Below are 17,886 nucleotides of genomic sequence, written 5' to 3' on the forward strand. Positions count from 1 at the left end.
GCACTCCAGCCTGGGCAACAGAGTGAGACTCAGTCTCAAAACAAACAAGCAAACAAAGAAATAAACAAAACAGTTATAAGTGACAATTTCTGGTAGAAATTCCCTTTTGGCTGGAGAAGAGGAACTGAGGGTAGTGAGAGGTAAAGTTCATGCCAGGCAGAGAGAGCAGCTTGAGCAAAGTCCCAGAGGTATGAAATGTTAGGGGGGTTTTAAGAAGTTGCAAGCCTCCCTCATGGCTCTGGTTTAGAGTTGAGGAGGAATGCAGAGCAGAAAGTGAGGGGAAAGGGAGGTGACTGGCCAGATATTAAACTAATGGAATTTGAAATTCCTGGATAGAGCTTTATGAGCCTGGTTCAATATTAAGGAGCTGTCACCAGGACCAAGAGCACTTTTCTGGTGATGATGGTCTTTTTGAGTCTTGGTTAAATTAAAAACAAAAGAAAACACAACAAAATGGGCTTGGGGCCGGGAGCAGTGGCTCATGCTTATAATCCTAGCACTTTGGGAGGCCAAGGCAGGCATGTCACTTGAGCTCAGGAGTTCGAGACCAGCCTAAGCAACATAGGAAACCCTGTCTCTACAAAAAACACAAAAATTAGCTAGGTCTGGTGGTGCATTGCTGTAGTACCAGTTACTCGGGAGGTTGAGGCAAGAGAATCACTTTAACCTGGGAGGCGGAGGTTGCAGTGAGCTGAAGTCACACTGCTGCACTCCATCCTGGGTGACAGAGTGAGACCCTGTCTCAAAAAAAGAAAACAAAAAAAGTAAAACAACAAAAAAAGGCCTTGGCTTATAGAATCTTAAATCAGTGGTCATCAAACATTTTGACTCACATGTTCCCTAAAATAATTTGAAAATTATGTATCTCCTTGTATATTTTTAAGTTGACATTTAACATTTTTATCGTTAAGTTTAATCCTTGCAAACTATATAGTTTCTGGCACTTAAAAAATATAGACATTTAAAAATAAGTCAGGCCGGGTGCGGTTGCTCAAGCCTGTAATCCCAGCACTTTGGGAGGCCGAGACGGGTGGATCATGAGGTCAGGAGATCGAGACCATCCTGGCTAACATGGTGAAACCCTGTCTCTACTAAAAAATACAAAAAACTAGCCGGGCGAGGTGGCAGGCGTCTGTGGTCCCAGCTACTCGGGAGGCTGAGGCAGGAGAATGGCATAAACCCGGGAGGCATAGCTTGCAGTGAGCTGAGATGCGGCCACTGCACTCCAGCCTGGGCGACAGAGCGAGACTCCGTCTCAAAAAAAAAAAAAAAAAAAAAAGTCATTATATAACTTTAAAATAAATCCAGTGGAATCTAAATAACAAAGCAATTCAATGTTTGATATCCTCCCCATCAACATTATTATTATTATTACTATTTATTTATTTATTTTTTGGAGACAGAGTCTCGTTCTGTGGCCCAGGCTGGAGTGCAATGGTGCGATCTTGGGTCACTGCAACCTCTGCCTCCTGGGTTCCAGTGATTCTCCTGCCCCAGCCTACCAAGTAGCTGGGATTACCAGGCACCCACCATCATGCTGGCTATTTTTTGCATTTTTAGTAGAGATGGGGTGTTGCAGGAAGTCAGGGACCCCAAACAGAGGGACTGGCTGGAGCCATGGCAGAGAAACATGAATTGTGATGATTTCATGGACATTTATCACTTCCCTAATAATACTCTTATAATTTCTTACGCCTGTCTTACTTTAATCTCTTAATCCTGCTTTCTTTGTAAGCTGAGGATGTATGTCACCTCAGGACCCTGTGATGATTGTGTTAACTGTACAAATTGATTGTAAAACATGTGTATTTGAACAATGTGAAATCAGTTCACCTTGAAAAAGAACAGAATAACAGCGATTTTCAGGGAAACAAGGGAAGACAACCATAAGGTCTGACTGCCTGCAGGGTTGGGCAGAATAGAGCCATATTTTTCTGCTTGCAGAGAGCCTCTAAATGGACATGCAAGTAGGAGAGATATCACTAAACTCTTTTCCTAGCAAGGAATATAATTTTAAGACCCTAGGAAAAGAATTGCATTCCTGGGGGGAGGTCTATAAACGGCCACTCTGGGAGTGTCTGTTGTCCTTGTCCTGTTTCCTCAGAAGCATGTGATCTGTGTTCTCTTTTTGCCCTTTGAAGCATGTGATCTTTGTGACCTCCTCCCTGTTCATACACTCCCTCCCCTTTTGAAGTCCTTAATAAAAACCTGCTGGTTTTGTGGCTCAGGTGGGCATCACGGACCTACTGTTATGTGATGTCTCCCCCAGTGGCCCAGCTGTAAAATTCCTCTCTTTGTACTCCCTCTCTTTATTTCTCAGACTGGCCGATGCTTAGGGAAGATAGAAAGAACCTATATTGAAATATTGGGGGTGCATTCCCCCAATAATGGTGTTTCACCATGTTGGCCAGGTTGGTCTCAAACTCCTGACCTCAGGTGATCCACGCATCTTGGCCTCCCAAAGTGCTGGGATTACAGGCATGAGCCACCATGCCTGGCCAACACTCTTTTTTTTTTTTTTTGAGATTGAGTCTTACTCTGTCACCCAGGCTGAAGTGCAGTGGCAAAATCTTGGCTCACTGTAACTTCCATCTCCTGGGTTCAAGTGATTCTCCCACCTCGGCCTCCCAAGTAGCTGGGATTACAGGCATATGCCACCATGCCTGGCTAATTTTTATATTTTTAGTAGAGATGGGATTTCACCATGTTGCCCAGGCTGGTCTTGAACTCCTGACCTCAGGTGATCAGTCCACCTGGGCCTCTCAAAGTGCTGGGATTACAGGTGTGAGCCATCACGCCCAGCCCCAAACCAACATCCATTTAAAAAATACATGAGTAGTCCATCTCAGTGGTTCATGCCTGTAATCCCAGCACTTTGGGAGACTGAGGCAGGCAGATCACAAGATCAAGAGATGGAGACCATCCTGGCCAACATGGTGAAATCTTGTCTCTACTAAATATACAAAAATTAGCTGGGTGTGATGGTGTGTGCCTGTAGTCCCAGCTACTCAGGAGGCTGACGCAGGAGAATCACTTGAACCCGGGAGGCGGAGGTTGCAGTGAGCCGAGATGGCGCCACTGCACTCCAGCCTGGTGACAGAGTGAGGCTCTGTCTCAAAAACAAAACAAAACATGAACAACCTCTTTTTCAGCAGAAAATTTTACATTGGTCTTTTTTTCTCCTTGAACTTATATTTCCATTCCACTTTCTCCACAGATTTTTTTTTTTTTTTGAGACAGAATTTCATGCCTGTTGCCCAGGCTGAATTGCAATGGCACAATCTCGGCTCACTGCAACCTCCGCCTCCCGGGTTCAAGTGATTCTCCTGCCTCAGCCTCCCAAGTGGCTGGGATTACAGGTGCCCACCACCATGCCCGGCTAATTTTTGTATAGTAGAGATGGGGTTTCACCACATTGGCCAGGCTGGTCTTGAACTCCTGACTTCGTGATCTGCCCACCTTGGCCTCCCAAAGTGCTAGGATTACAGGCATGAGCCACTGCACCCAGCCCACAGAATTTTTTTATACTTGAAAGTCTTTTGTTGATCATACCATCATACTTCTTGGCAACAAAAATTATGCATGTAAATTAAAATGGAATTAATTAGAAATAAGTTTATTAATGAGATGGAAGCCTATTTTAAAAAATTGTTTCATGAATGCATGGGTGAAAATTTTTTATTGCTGAAATGAGATTGCATTTAGAATCATTCATATTTCTTTTTTGCTTATGTTTGTATATATATATGCATTATATATGACTGAGAAATCTTTATATAAATAAGATGATGGGAATAGAAGAATGGAAGATATTTTGTTATAACCAAATATCACTCAAGCTTCAAACTCCTCCTAAGTTATATGCCAAAAGAAGATATATAATAAAAAATTATTTTTGTTGAACTATCAGCTGACAACTTGATTAGATCCTCCTTTGATTTTGTTGAAATTAAAGAATAGGAAACACCAGGCTTACAAATAATCTTGTTATCCAATGATTCACTTTCTCAACACTAAGATCAAAATATCGAACCTCCCCCAACACACACGGATGCATGCATGCACACGCATGAACACACACACACTACACCACCACAGACACACACCACCCACACACCCTTTCACTCTTTCTTGGTGCACTAGAGTGAGATTCAGGATGGGTGGGAGCTGTGTGCTTTTTTTAGTACAGAGGGGGAAGGATAACTGTAAAAATGGTATATAGGAAATGAGAACCTGAGAGAAAAATCAGTACCAAACATTTAGAAAAAAAGAAACAAGAAAGTTGAGGATCTGAAATTTGATTTTCTTTTCTTCTATTCTTTCTTTCTCTCTTTTTTTTTGAGATGGAGTCTCGCTCTGTTGCCAGGGTGGAGTGCAGTGGCGCGATCTCGGCTCACTGCAGCCTCTGCCTCCCAGGTTCAAGCAATTCTCCTGCCTCAGCCTCCCCAGTAGCTGGGACTACAGGCGTACACCACCATGCCGGGCTGATTTTTGTATTTTTAGTAGGGATGGGGTTTCACGATGTTGGCCTAGAACTTCTGACCTCGAATGATTTGTCTGCCTTGTCCTCCCAAAATCCTGGGATTACAGGCGTGAGTGGCTGCATCTGGCCTGAAGTTTGGTTTTCTTAGAACTATCTTGCACTTGAATCCTTTGGAAAGTCTTCACATACTTCTAAGGCTACACACATTCCTCAGGTGGAGGACCATTGTATTAGAAGATATTATTGCTGTCCTGTGTGGGAGCAAGAATGGGAATGTCTACCTCTCATGTCCAGAATAAACTTTCTAAACAAGAATTTCCTAAGAAAAGGAAATCCCCTCCTTGTATCTTGCCATATTGGCCTTGCCTTAACCTTGAAATGCTTGTCTTGGGGGTATTCCTTCTGCATCTTGAGTTTTTCTGTCTGTACATGATCCTTTTTCAGCTTCATTTCTTAGCCTTGGGTCCTTCCTTGGTGGTGTCCTCATAGATGAAAAATACTAGGGGATGTCTTTTCTGTCTCTATCCTGATTCACAGGGATTGACCCCAGGAAAAGACTCTAAGACAGTCATTATCTTTGGTGGAGGAGGGACAGATTCTTGTTTTGGACCTACAGAAAAGGATATGAGAATGGATCCGTAAGTCTGATCCAGTAAGTCTTCAAGCTGGGTGCATGACACAAATTTCCCCAATTCTGACTATCCACACGCCTCTAAACGCTCCCTCCACACCAACTCTCCCAGAAACCTGGAAATGTTTTAAATAGCAGAGAATCTATTTGGCAGAAGTGTGGAAAAATGTATTGAAAGAGTCAAGACTAAAAGCAGTGAGATCATTTAGGATAACTTTGGGACCACCTAAAAGACCTTTATGGTCTGTGCAAGAGATTATGATGGCCTAAATTCAGGCAGGAGCAGTGGGGATGGAAGGAATGTGTTAACTTGGGAGATGTTAAAGAAGTGGAAAGAACTTACTCAACTTAATGACTGATTGGATGAAGGTGATGACAGAGGGTATGGTTTAGGATGAGCTCCATTTTTCTGATATGGGCAACTAGATAAATTGTAGTACAGGTATGGTTTGGATCTGTGTCTCCATCCAAACCTCATGTTGAATTGTAATCCCCAATATTGAAGGTGGGAGGTGATTGGATCATGGGGGCAGTTTCTCATGGTTTAACATCATCCCCCTTGGTGCTGTCATGGCAATAGTGAGTTGTCATGAGATCTGGTTGTTTAAAAGTGTCTTGCTCCTGCTCCAGCCATGTAAGAGAAGCCTGCATCCCCTTCGCCTTTTGCCATGATTGTTAAGTTTCCTGAGGCCTTCCCAGAAGCCAAGGAGGTGGCCAGCATCATGTCTCCTGTACAGCCTGCAGAACTGTGAGCCAATTAAACCTCTTTTCTTTATAAATTACCCAGTCTTAGGTATTCCTTTATAGTACGTGAGAATAGACTAATACAAGTACCATTCACCCATTAGCACAAAGAAAAAATGAATTTGAGGAGAAGATGGCAAGTTCAATTTTTGCATGATTAATTTGAGGGAGCTGCTGGATAGACAGGAATACTTATAAAGTAGGTGGTTCAATACATGGGTCTGGAGCCCAGGAAAGGGCTCTGAGTTAAAGATACAAATTTAGGAATCAGGAGTGTATAGGTGTAAATTCAAGCCATGAGAGAGGATTAAATTACCCAGAGAGAGGGTATAGAAAGGGATGAGAAAAGTGCTAAGTGCAGAATGCTTAGAAAAACAAACACAAGTCTGGGTAAAGAAGAGACACCAGCCAAAGGCGTGTTTAAAACAGAAGAGAGGGAGGAGAGCTTCCAGGAACACATGCATTGTCTTAGAGTCATATGTCTCAAAATATGAGTGGATTTTTCTTTCTTTTTCTTTCTCTCTCTCTCTCTCTCTCTTTTTTTTTTTCTCTTTTTCTGAGACGGAGTCTCACTCTGTCCCCCAGGCTGGAGTGCAGTGGCATGATCTTGGCTCACTGCAACCTCCGCCTCCTGGGTTCAAGTGATTCTCCTGCCTCAGCCTCCCAAGTAGCTGGGATTAGAGGTGCCCGCCACCACGGCCAGCTAATTTTTGTGTTTTTAGTAGAGATGGGGTTTCACCATGTTGGCCAGGTTGGTCTGGAACTCCTGACCTTAGGTGCTCCACCCACCTTAGCCTCCCAAAGTGTTGGGATACAGGTGTGAGCCACCACGTCTGGCCTTTTTTTTTTTGAGATGGAGTTTCTCTCTGTCACCTAGGCTGGAGTGCAACGGTGCAATCTCAGCTCACTGCAACCTCTGCCTCCCGGGTTCAAGTGATTCTCCTGCCTCAGCCTCCTGAGTAGCTGGGATTACAGGTGTGTGCCACCATGCCTGGCTAAGTTTTGTATTTTTAGTAGAGACGGGGATTCACCATGTTGGTCAGGCTGATTTCGAACTCCTGACCTCATGATCTGCCCACCTCAGACTCCCAAAGTGCTGGGATTACAAGCATGAGTCACTATGCCCAGCCAAGTGGATCTTTCCTAGACAAATGCAAATAAAATTAAAACTTTATTCAATCCCATTGCCCCATTAGTGATTCCCCCTTTTCTTTCATCTACATGCTAAACTTGTTGAAAGAGTTGTTTTCCATTTCTGTCTCCAATTCCTTATCTCCAACTCTTCTCTTAGAATCCAGCCATGTAGTTTCTGCCTTTTCCATTCTACTGATCTTGACCTCTCAAGGATCTTCAGAATATATTATCAATGGCTTTTTCTCATCCCAGACTTTTGGAGATGATGCAAAGAAGCACCAGTAGGGGTGTAAGGAAATGAGAAAAAAAAGAGAAGGGAGATAATAAATGGTGTATTTTCAAGTCAGTTACCACTGTGGGTAACTGGAACTTAATTCTGCTGGGGAACTCTCAGAGTCAGTGTACAGCACAGGCTCAGAGTTATTCTAAGGGGTGAGGAATCTGGTGTATATACATACCAATTCTAGTCAGTCCTTGATTGAGGGTTGCTACACTGGGGTGAAGATGAGGAAGCATTAATTCCCCTATACTTCTGGCTTGACAGTGCTGAGGCCGAATAGGATCCAACGACTAAAGGTCCTAAGACATTAGGAGTCAGGAGTCCTGCCCTATGCAATAAGACCTGAGAAGATATGGACAGGACACTAAATGGGTCTGCCACATCCCTTCTTGGTCTCCCCAACATATTTTACTCTGCCATACACTCTTTTTTGAAGTATTCTCTTTCTTTGATTCCTGTCCTGATACCCTAACCTGGTTCCTATTCCCATCTTTGCCCTCTCTTCACCTTGAATAGTTACTTTTTTCTTTCTTCTACCTCTTGAACAGGAGCAAACTGGAAGATAGAACTTCAGTTGTCAGTCCTCTGTTCTTTGTTTCTTTATAGACTCACTTGATTATTTTTCTAACTTCACTACCTCAACTCTTGCTTTTATGCAGATTACTCCCAGTATGTTGTATATAATTACGTTCAATGACTTAGCTGTTGAGATCAAGATTTATTTGAAGGTCTTCGGAAAAAAAAAAAAAAAAGACCTTGGCTATCTTTTATAACTCAACGGACTGAAAAATCTATAAATGTCTGCTGGGAGTCATTCAAGAATTACACTTCCAGCTGACAGTGTGAGAAGCAGGCTCAATAAATGACTCAGCTTGCAATCAATAGAGCATTATGCTTCAAGGAAATGGGAAAGTCTCATACCAATTTAGAATTTGTCACTAAATTTAGTCTGACTCTTTGTCCAGAAAGAAGTGCAGCTCTCTACTGTCAAAAGCTGAGCTCTTGGGAATTTTTTTGCCTATTTCCTGGGCAGAGCCATAATTAACAATGTTTGCTCTCAAGAAAAGCAGCATGACGCATGTCCTTAAATCAAGCCAGTGTGAGTGAGTGAGTGTGTGTGTGTGTGTGTGTGAGAGAGAGAGAGAGAAAGAGAGAGAGGGAGGGAGGGAGGGAGAGAGAGAGAGACAAGGAGATGATCATGTGGTGATCAGGGAAAGGTAGAGTGAAGGAATTGGAGCCTAAGGGAAGAATAAAGGGATGGCTTCTGGCTCCATCCATCTCACTGGCTTCTAGGAAGTAGCGTGGAAATGAGGGAATTTTAGATTTTTAGACTGTGCTCCATCTTTTTTCATGATCATTTACAAATTTCTTTGGGCCTCTGTCTGATACATAAGAGGGGAACACTGAAAATTTTACTGGAAGCTCTGGGCACATAGGAGGGGCTTGGTAAGAAACCCAAGAATTCTGATTCCTGATTTTTTACTGTGGCCAATTTTAAGCATTTTGGGGGCTTTGTTTGTTTTCTTTCTAGATCTTGGAGATCTGTTTGTCCTCAAGGTTCTGAAATTTCACGAAGCTATGCTCCGGTGTGGGCAGACTTTAGAGTGCTATACCGGCACTCCATAGGCCCTTTCAATCTGCAAACTCTAGGATATTGTCCTGAATTATTTTGAGGATTGTTTCCTTCCCTCTTTTTTCTCTTTGCTTTTTCTAGACTCTGTATTTGGATGTTGGACTTCCTGACAGGTCTTCTAATTTTCTTACCTTTTCTGTCCTTTATTTCATCATTTTGTCCTTTTGTTCTATGTTATAGGAGACTCTCTTTCAACCCATTTACTGTGTATTTGTTTTTTAAATTTTTACTGTCTAACTTTAAATTTTCAAGGCTTTCTTCATGTTCTCTGGGTATTCCTTTTCATAAACACACCATTTTCCTCTTTCATTGATATAATATTCATCTCTCTGAAGATTTTTGGTGATTTATTTTCTGTTTTCTTTCTTTCTTTTTTTTTTTTTTTAGAGACAGGGTCTTGCTCTGTCACCCAGGCTAGAGTACAGTGGCATGATCATAGCTCACTGTAACCCTGAACTACTGGGCTCAAGTAATCTCCTCAGCCTCTGAAGTACCTGGGATTATAGGTGTGCACTACCACACCTGGCTAATTTAAAAAAAATAAAAATAAAAAATAAGCTTTTTGTAGAGATGGAGTCTTGCTATGTTGCCTATGCTGGTCTCAAACTTTTGGCCTCATTCAACACTCCTGCCTTGGCCTTCCAAAGTGGTGGGATCACAGACATGAGCCACTGTGCCTGGACTAATTCATTCTTTCTATTTGTCATCTTAATTTAGGTGTCCTGAGACAAAACCTTGGATGGTCCACCCTACTTAGGGCCCTCTTCTAGGAAACACAGGTAGTGAGGGAAAGGTGTGAGTCACTGGAGGTGCCCCTGAAGAAGGGAATTCTGTGAACCTAGAAAATTTAATCTTTCCCCCAGACCAAAGAGAGTGGGGATTCCTGCAGTTCAGTCCATACTGCTTCCTGGGGCTGTGTATCTGCTGAGGTTCGCTGGAGATTCTGTAGGGGAGGGTCAGGACTGACAAAGATTATTTGCTTGATCAAACTTTAGCCAAGCTTCTAACACTTCTCTTAGGCCCATTTGTACACTCCTTTGTAAAATCCAGTTTTAGCAAAGAACCTGCTAAGTTGGTTTACCAAGACCCTCCCACACTTGATATGTGATCACCCTCAAGATCTGACCAGGTTCCACATCCTCCACCATCCCCTAGGTGATGTCTGATCATCCTGGCGTATCTTCAGCAAGAATCCTGTTAGGTTGGTTTAGCCAGAATATCCTCCTTGTCCCTGATGTTTACTCTTTTTATTTATTTATTTATTTATTTATTTATTTATTTATTTATTTATTTAGATTTCCTTCCTTCCTTCCTCTCTCTCTCTCTCTCTCTCTCTCTCTCTCTTTCTTGATGGAGTCTTGCTCTGTCACCCAGGCTGAAGTGCAGTGGCATGATCTTGGCTCACTGCAACCTCCACCTCCCAGGTTCAGATGATTCTGCTGCCTACGTCTCCCAAGCAGCTGAGATTACAGGTACACACCACCACACTCAGCTAATTTTTATATTTTTAGTAGAGACAGGGTTTCTCCATGTCTCTGAGGAACTTGTAGGTCCAGAGGGGTTAATTGGTTTGCTCAAGGTCACACAGCTACTAAGCAGCAGAGCTAACAATAGAACTCAAACCTTCCATCCCTCCTCAGGAGCCTGTGCCTAACACCACCTGCTGTGTGGGCAGGCTGCCAGTCTGCATGTCCGCATCTCCTTAAAGATCATTAACGTGGTTCATAAACCACCTTCCTGCTGAAGAAGATTTCACTCTAATTTTATCACATTTGTTATTATTACATATAACATTAAATACCCACAGTGAGCAGTCACATCTTTTATTTTACTTATTTATTTATTTATTTTTGAGACAGAGTCTTGCTCTGTCGCCCAGGCTGGAGTGCAGCCGCGTAATCTTGGCTCACTGCAAGCTCTGCCTCCTGGGTTCACGCCATTCTCCTGCCTCAGCCTCCCGAGTAGCTGGGACTAGAGGCTCCTGCCACCACGCCTGGCTAATTTTTTGTATTTTTTGTAGAGACGGGGTTTCACCATGTTAGCCAGGATGGTCTCTTATCTCCTGACTTCGTGATCCGGCCATCTAGGCCTCCCAAAGTGCTAGGATTATAGGCATGAGCCACCGTGCCCAGCCCCGAGCAGTCACATCTTGAGTTTTAAAATGAAAGACTCTTTCTGGATTAATGGAGAGAGAAGTTACTCTGCATTTAGGAAATTTGGTGGCAGGCTGATTGTTCTTTGCCATTAGGCCCCCAATACTTCCACTGGGCCTAGCTCTGGTGATTCCTCACAGCAGATTCCCTCCCCACTGCCATGCCTTTTGTTTGTATTTTCACAGTTAAATCTGAGCAGAGGACTCCTAGGTAGTAGATTTTAGTGTATCAGGTGCAACTACTGGATATTATTTAAACATTTTTTTTTCTAGAGCACAGATCAGGAGTCAAAAAGGATCTTGATGCAGAAGTACTGACCACAGGAAAGAGTTGCCAAGATTAAGTTGTTTCTGTTTTGCATTATTTTTTTATTTTTTATTTTAATTTTTTTTAGTATTCTGTCCAATAAATGCTTGTTGAGCAGTAAGTCAAATCAGATTTGGTAGATATCAGAGGTGGTGAATATTTGCTGTTCTGGGCCACTCAACACAAATTTCCTCTTTTCTTAGAACTGGTATCTAATATTTATTCCCAGGGTCCACGTACCTCAGGGAAATCTGATGCTATCCCTCTTCTGCTTTAGAAATGGGATATTGATATGGGATATGAAGCTATCTTAAGCTAATAAACATCACCCTTATAACCACAATGATTGGACAGGGAAGAGAAAGTCCAACCAGACTCAGCTCTGGACTTCGGTTCATCACTCAGAGTGGAGAAGTGCTCGTCTTCCTTTCATGTGAACAAAGAAGCCTGTGGATCCAGGAGCCTTTGATAGTCATCTTAGAACGACAGTGAGAGAAGCCTGCCAAGAATGAAACCAACAATGAAGAAGTAGAATTGAGAAACAGAGAGAAACTGGGTCTTGATCTCGTCATTTTAGGAGCTAAATAAAGCCTGGCCTGGAGCTCTGGACTGTTCAATTACATGAACACTTATATTCCCCTATTGCTCAAAACAGCCTGTTTTACTTAATTTAAAATAATATATCAAGGTCAGTCTCATGCCTGTAATCCCTTTGGGAAGCTGAGGTGGGCAGATCACTTGAAGTCAGGAGTTCAAGACCACCCTGACCAACATGGCAAAACATACAAAATACAAAAAATACAAAAAATTACCCAGATGTGGTGGCAGATGCTGTAATCCCAGCTACTCAGGAGGCTGAGTCAGGAAAATTGCTTGAACCTGGGAGGCGGAGGTTGCAGTGAGCCAAGATAATGCCACTGCACTCCAGCCTGTGTGACAGAACATGACTCTGCCTAAAAAAAAAAAAAAAAAAAATTTACGTATTCTTCTCTTTTCCATTTCTTTGTATATGACCTTCTCTACAGTCAGACACAAGTATCTACCAACCACTGGGGATGGCAGTGGAGATTAGTACTCCTAAAAAAATAGAATTAATTTAGGAAAAAGAAGAGTCAAAGTTTAGCTTTTTACTTGGGTGCAGAAAGGGTAAAAAGGGGAGATAGTGGAGTAAGTAGCCAGACTCTTGTATCACAATTTTAACCTTCAGGCAGAAATTCCATGAAGGCTATTAAATTGACTGTGAAGAAAGCTGAAAGTAGAGGGTCTTGGATTCCACTCCCTGTTTGGAAATACGACAGGAGAAAGCCTCACAGGGTGGCTCTGCACCAATACAGGATGGCTAAAGCAGAGTGAAAGAGCAACACGGCACAGACAAACAGAGTGAGGCCTGAGTTGACAGTCCTGATTCTATTCAGGCTTTAGCATGGTATGGAAGGGACTCACAGGTTGCACTGTTAGGTACTTAGAAAGTAGCTGATGGTGCTAGCTAGTCTGGCAGAAGGTTATCTTGGTGGCAACAAAGTGACCTTGTAGCCAAACCTACAGGCAAATTACCTGGGTTGGCAATTCTCTGGGAGTCACAGCCAGACATCAGGGCGATCAACAGTGCCAGTGTCAACCAAGCAGGGACAGAGATAATCTGCCCTGTTGCATTGACTTGAGTTTCCCTCATATGATTTAAAATGTTTTAAATGTACTCATGTTTTTCTCTGAGAGTACCGTGTACTATGGGTGGTGACACACTTGACATTTGTGTTTGCATTTTTCAGCCAAAAAAAATATTTTTTTTTAAAGACAAGGTCTTGGTCTGTGGTCCAGTCTGGAATGCACTGGCATGATCCTAGCTCATTGCATCCTTGAACTCCTGTGCTCAAGTGATCCTCCTACCTCAACCTCCTAAGTAGCTAGGACTACAGGTGTGTGCCATCACACCTGACTGTTTTTAACTGTTTTATTTTTTGTAGTGATCAGGTCTTGCTATGTTGCCCAGGCCAGTCTTGAATTTCTGGTCTCAAGTGATCCTCCTGCCTCAGCCTCCCAAAGTGCTGGGAATACAGGTGTGAGTCACCGCACCTGGCCCAAGTTAACGTTTTTTTATTGTGGTGAAATATGCATAAGATAAAATTTACCATTTTCACCATTTAAAAATTTGTAAACTTCATTTTATTATTTAATTTGTAAGACTAATAAAAATACCATGAAAAGCAATTAAAATCATAAAGATAGTATTGTGGGTTTTTTTTTTTTTTTTTTTTTTGGAGACGGAGTCTCACTTTGTCGCCCAGGCTGGAGTGCAGTGGCCGGATCTCAGCTCACTGCAAGCTCTGCCTCCTGGGTTTACGCCATTCTCCTGCCTCAGCCTCCCGAGTAGCTGGGACTACAGGTGCCCGCCACCTCGCCCGGCTAGTTTTTTTGTATTTTTTAGTAGAGACGGGGTTTCACCGTGTTAGCCAGGATGGTCTCGATCTCCTGACCTCGTGACCCGCCCGTCTCGGCCTCCCAAAGTGCTGGGATTACAGGCTTGAGCCACCGCGCCCGGCCGGGGTTTTTTTTTTTTTTTTTTTTTAGATGCTGTCTCGCTCTGTTGCCCAGGCTGGAGTGCAATGGCCTGGTCTTGGCTTATTGCAACCTCTGCCTGCCGGTTCAAGTGATTCTCCTGCATCAGCCTCCCAACTAGCTGGGACTATAGGTGTGTGCCACCACACCTGGTTAATTTTTATATTTCTAGTAGAGACGGGGTTTCATTATGTTGGCGAAGGAGATTCAAACTCCTGACCTTGTGATCCACTGCCTCGACCTCCCAAAGTGCTGGGACTATAGGTGTGAGCACCCGGCTTGTATTGTTTTTTTCTATGTAGACTTTGGAATTCTTTGATTATTGTATTATAAACCATTAATCCGAGTAATTAAGGAAACATCACTAGAGAATTTTCTTTCACTAAATGTTTAAAGGAATTTCTTTTCTTTTAATTTAGATGCTAGTTAAAAGAGATGGAGAAAGAGTAGGTCCTTTTTTTTTTTTTTCCTTTGAGACAGTTTCGCTCTTGTCACCCAAGCTGGAGTGCAATGGCGCGATCTCGGCTCACTGCAACCTCTGCCTCCTGGGTTCAAGCAATTACCCTGCCTCAGCCTTCTGAGTAGCTGAGATTACAGGCTCCCACCACCATGGCTGGCTAATTTTGGTATTTTTAGTAGAGACAGGGTTTCACCACGTTGGCCAGGCCAGCCTTGAACTCCTGACCTCAGGTGATTCACCCTCCTCGGCCTCCCAAAGTGCTGGGATTACAGGCATGAGCCACTGCACCTGGTGAGCAGGTCCTCCTTAGATTTCTGATTGAAACTGCAGTGTAGACCCTTTCATTTTCTTTTCATAATCTTCAAATTTCTCATACTAAGCGACAGAGAATTGATTCTTCCAGTCTGCAGAAATATCCTTTCTTATGAAGGGAGACAGAATGGTCCATCTGATTATTTTCCATAGTGGTATAATTTCCACTAGGATTCTGCTTTAGCACATCAGAAGAGCTATACTAGAAGATTTTTCCCACAGTTTCTTCTGGCATTTCTTTTTCTATTTAACAGCTTCTGAATTCCACACTTTGAATTCTCTTTCATGTCTTCATAAAAATAGGTAAAAGATACAAAACCCTTTCCTCTTCTCCCAGCAGTTTCATACCATAAAAGATACATCATAAAAGATACATCAAAAAAGATACAAAACCCTTTTCCTCTTCTCCCAGCAGTATAGTCATACCAGAAACCAAAACACACCTTTACAGCCATGAATTTATCCAGGAACTCCTCCCAGCTTTCAGGCTCTGGGTGCATTTTTGCCAACTGGTAGAAATAATAAGACACAGCCACATCTTTGGCATTCCATGCCATGTAGATTATCCTGCAGTCATTCTTCTGAAATAAAGAATGGAGAAGTTGAATGTGTAGGTATGTTTTCACCAATCAAGGAGATTGCATGTTTTTATTTCATTTATTTTTATTTTTTATATATTTTTTGAGATGGAGTCTCACTCTGTCACCCAGCCTGGAGTGTAGTGGCGCGATCTCAGCTCACCGCAAGCTCTGCCTCCCAGGTTCACACCATTCTCTTGCCTCAGCCTCCCGAGTAGCTGGGACTACAGGCGCCCGCCACCATGCCCAGCTAATTTTTTTATATATATATTTTTAGTACAGACGGGGTTTCACCATGTTAGCCAGGATGGTCTCGATCTCCTGACCTCGTGATCCACCCGCCTCGGCCTCTCAAAGTGCTGGGATTACAGGCGTGAGCCACCACGCCCGACCAGCGATTGCATGTTTTTCAACTGCTCAATACCACTTGTGAGTCTGGGAATTATAAATTCCATGAAAGGCACTTGGTTTGTATATTGCAACCCATTTAAATTTCTCTGCATCCCCATTGTTACAGACCAAATCCAGTGTTTCACAGATCCGGTTTTGGGATAGATGGATGTCGGAAGGTCCTTTGGTTGTGCCTCAAGCAACCCCACCTGGGACCACTCCTTAGCAATGCTCCAGAGGAGGAGAATATGCTGAACATTCACTCATTCCCTCCTGAAGCTATTCTGCTTCTTGTCAATTTGAGGAGATTTTTCTGAAGTGCAATTTTTTATCTTCCTTTGTTTCAAGCTTTTTCAACTCCACCCCTGCCTTATCTCATTCAAATTGATTGATTGATTGATTGATTGAGATGGAGTCTCACTCTGTCGTCCAGGCTGGAGTGCAATGGCATGATCTTGGCTCATTGCAACCTCTGCCTCCCAGGCTCAAGCGATTTTTCCCGCGTCCGGCCTCATTCAAGTATTTTTTATTTAAAAAGATTACAGGGTGGGCTCAGTGGCACATGCCTGTAATCTCAGGACTTTGGGAGGCCAAGGCAGGTGGATCACTTGAGGCCAGGAGTTTGAGACCAGCCTGGCCAACATGGTGAAACTCCCATCTCCACTAAAAATACAAAAAAGTAGCTGGGCATGGTGGCACAGGCCTGTACTCCCAGCTTCTCAAAGAACCTCTTGAACCTGGAGGTTGTAGTGAGCTGAGATCAAGTCACTGCACTCTAGTCTGGGTTACAGAGTGACTCTGTCTCAAAAAAAGAGAAAAAGACAAGACAAGAAAAGGAAAGGGAGGGGAGGGGAGGGGAGGGGAGGGGAGGGGAGGGGAGGGGAGGGGTGGGAAGGGAAAGGAAAGGAAAGGAAAGGAAAGGAAAGGAAAGGAAAGGAAAGGAAAAAAGATTATGGTTATGGCTCAAACTATTTGGCAAAAGACAATGACAAAATTATAGGCTGTGCACGGTGGCTTACGCCTGTAATCCCAGCACTTTGAGATGCCAAGGCAGGCCTCCCAATCACCGATCACCTGAGGTCAGGAGTTCGAGACCAGCCTGACCAACATGGTGAAACTCCGTCTCTACTAAAAATACAAAAATTAGCCAGGCGTAGTGGCAGGCGCTTGTATCCCCAGCTACTTAGGAGGCTGAGGCACAAGAATCACTTGAACCCAGGAGGTAGAGGCTGCAGTGAGCCGAGATAGCACCCCTGCACTCCAGCCTGGGCAATAAAGTAAGACTCTAAAAAAAAAAAAAAAGTTATAATAAATTTAGCTTAAATACTTCAGTTGGCTTTATTTGTGATTCTAGAATCAAGACAACACTTTATTCCTTAAAATAGAGTAAGTGTTCCCCCATTTTTGTTATTTTTAAGTGAACAGTTCTATGGCATTAAACACATTCACATTGTTGTTCAACCATCACCACCACCCATCTACAGAACTCTTCTGTCTTTCCCAACGGAAACTTGGTACCATTAAACACTAAGTCCCCATTCTCCACCCCAGCCTCAGTACCACCATTCTACTTTCTGTCTGTATGAATTTGACTACTCTAGGTACCTCATATAAGTGGAATCATAAAGTATTTGTCCTTTTGGCCTATTTCACTTAGTATAATATTATTAAGGTTCATGCATGTAATAGCATGTGTCAGAATGTCCTTCCTTTTCAAGGCTGAATTATATTTCATTGTCTGTGTATACCGTACTTTTTAAATTCATTCATCCATTGACAAACACTTGAGTTACTTCCACATTTTAGCTATTGTGATTAATGCTGCTATGAACACGGTGTACAAATACCTGTTCAAGTCTCTGGTTTCACTTCTTTTGTTAGTGTATCATAAGTAAAATGACTGGATCAGGCTGGGCACAGTGGCTCATGCCTGTAATCCCAGCACTTTGGGAGGCCAAGGTGGGCAGATCATCTGAGGTCAGGAGTTCGATACCAGGCTGGCCAACATGCTGAAACTCCGTCTCTACAAAAATTAGCTGGCATGGTGGCACATGCCTGTGGTCTTAACTACTCTGGAGGCTGAGGTGGGAAGATCACTTGAACCTGGGAGGCAGAGGTTGTAGTGAGCTAAGATCATGCCATTGTACTCCAGCCTGGATGACAGAGCGAGACTCTGTCTCAAATTGAAAAAAAAGAAAAAAGAAAAAAAGAAAAGGAAGTAAAATT

At 43.0% G+C, this 17,886-nt stretch overlaps 1 protein-coding gene across 1 annotated transcript in view; it reads right to left on the reverse strand.

Moving 5' to 3' along the window:
• Positions 1 to 17,886, reverse strand: part of LOC126948920 (sulfotransferase 1A1-like) — a 30,359-nt gene that overhangs the window by 5,006 nt on the left and 7,467 nt on the right. The window contains exon 2 of the mRNA XM_050781371.1: positions 15,136 to 15,273. Within this exon, the coding sequence (XP_050637328.1) occupies positions 15,136 to 15,273 (138 nt within the window). The remainder of the gene's footprint in view (positions 1 to 15,135; positions 15,274 to 17,886) is intronic.

The sequence above is a fragment of the Macaca thibetana genome, chromosome 2 (assembly GCF_024542745.1).
Source record: "Macaca thibetana thibetana isolate TM-01 chromosome 2, ASM2454274v1, whole genome shotgun sequence".
In the NCBI taxonomy this organism is placed as follows: domain Eukaryota; kingdom Metazoa; phylum Chordata; class Mammalia; order Primates; family Cercopithecidae; genus Macaca; species Macaca thibetana.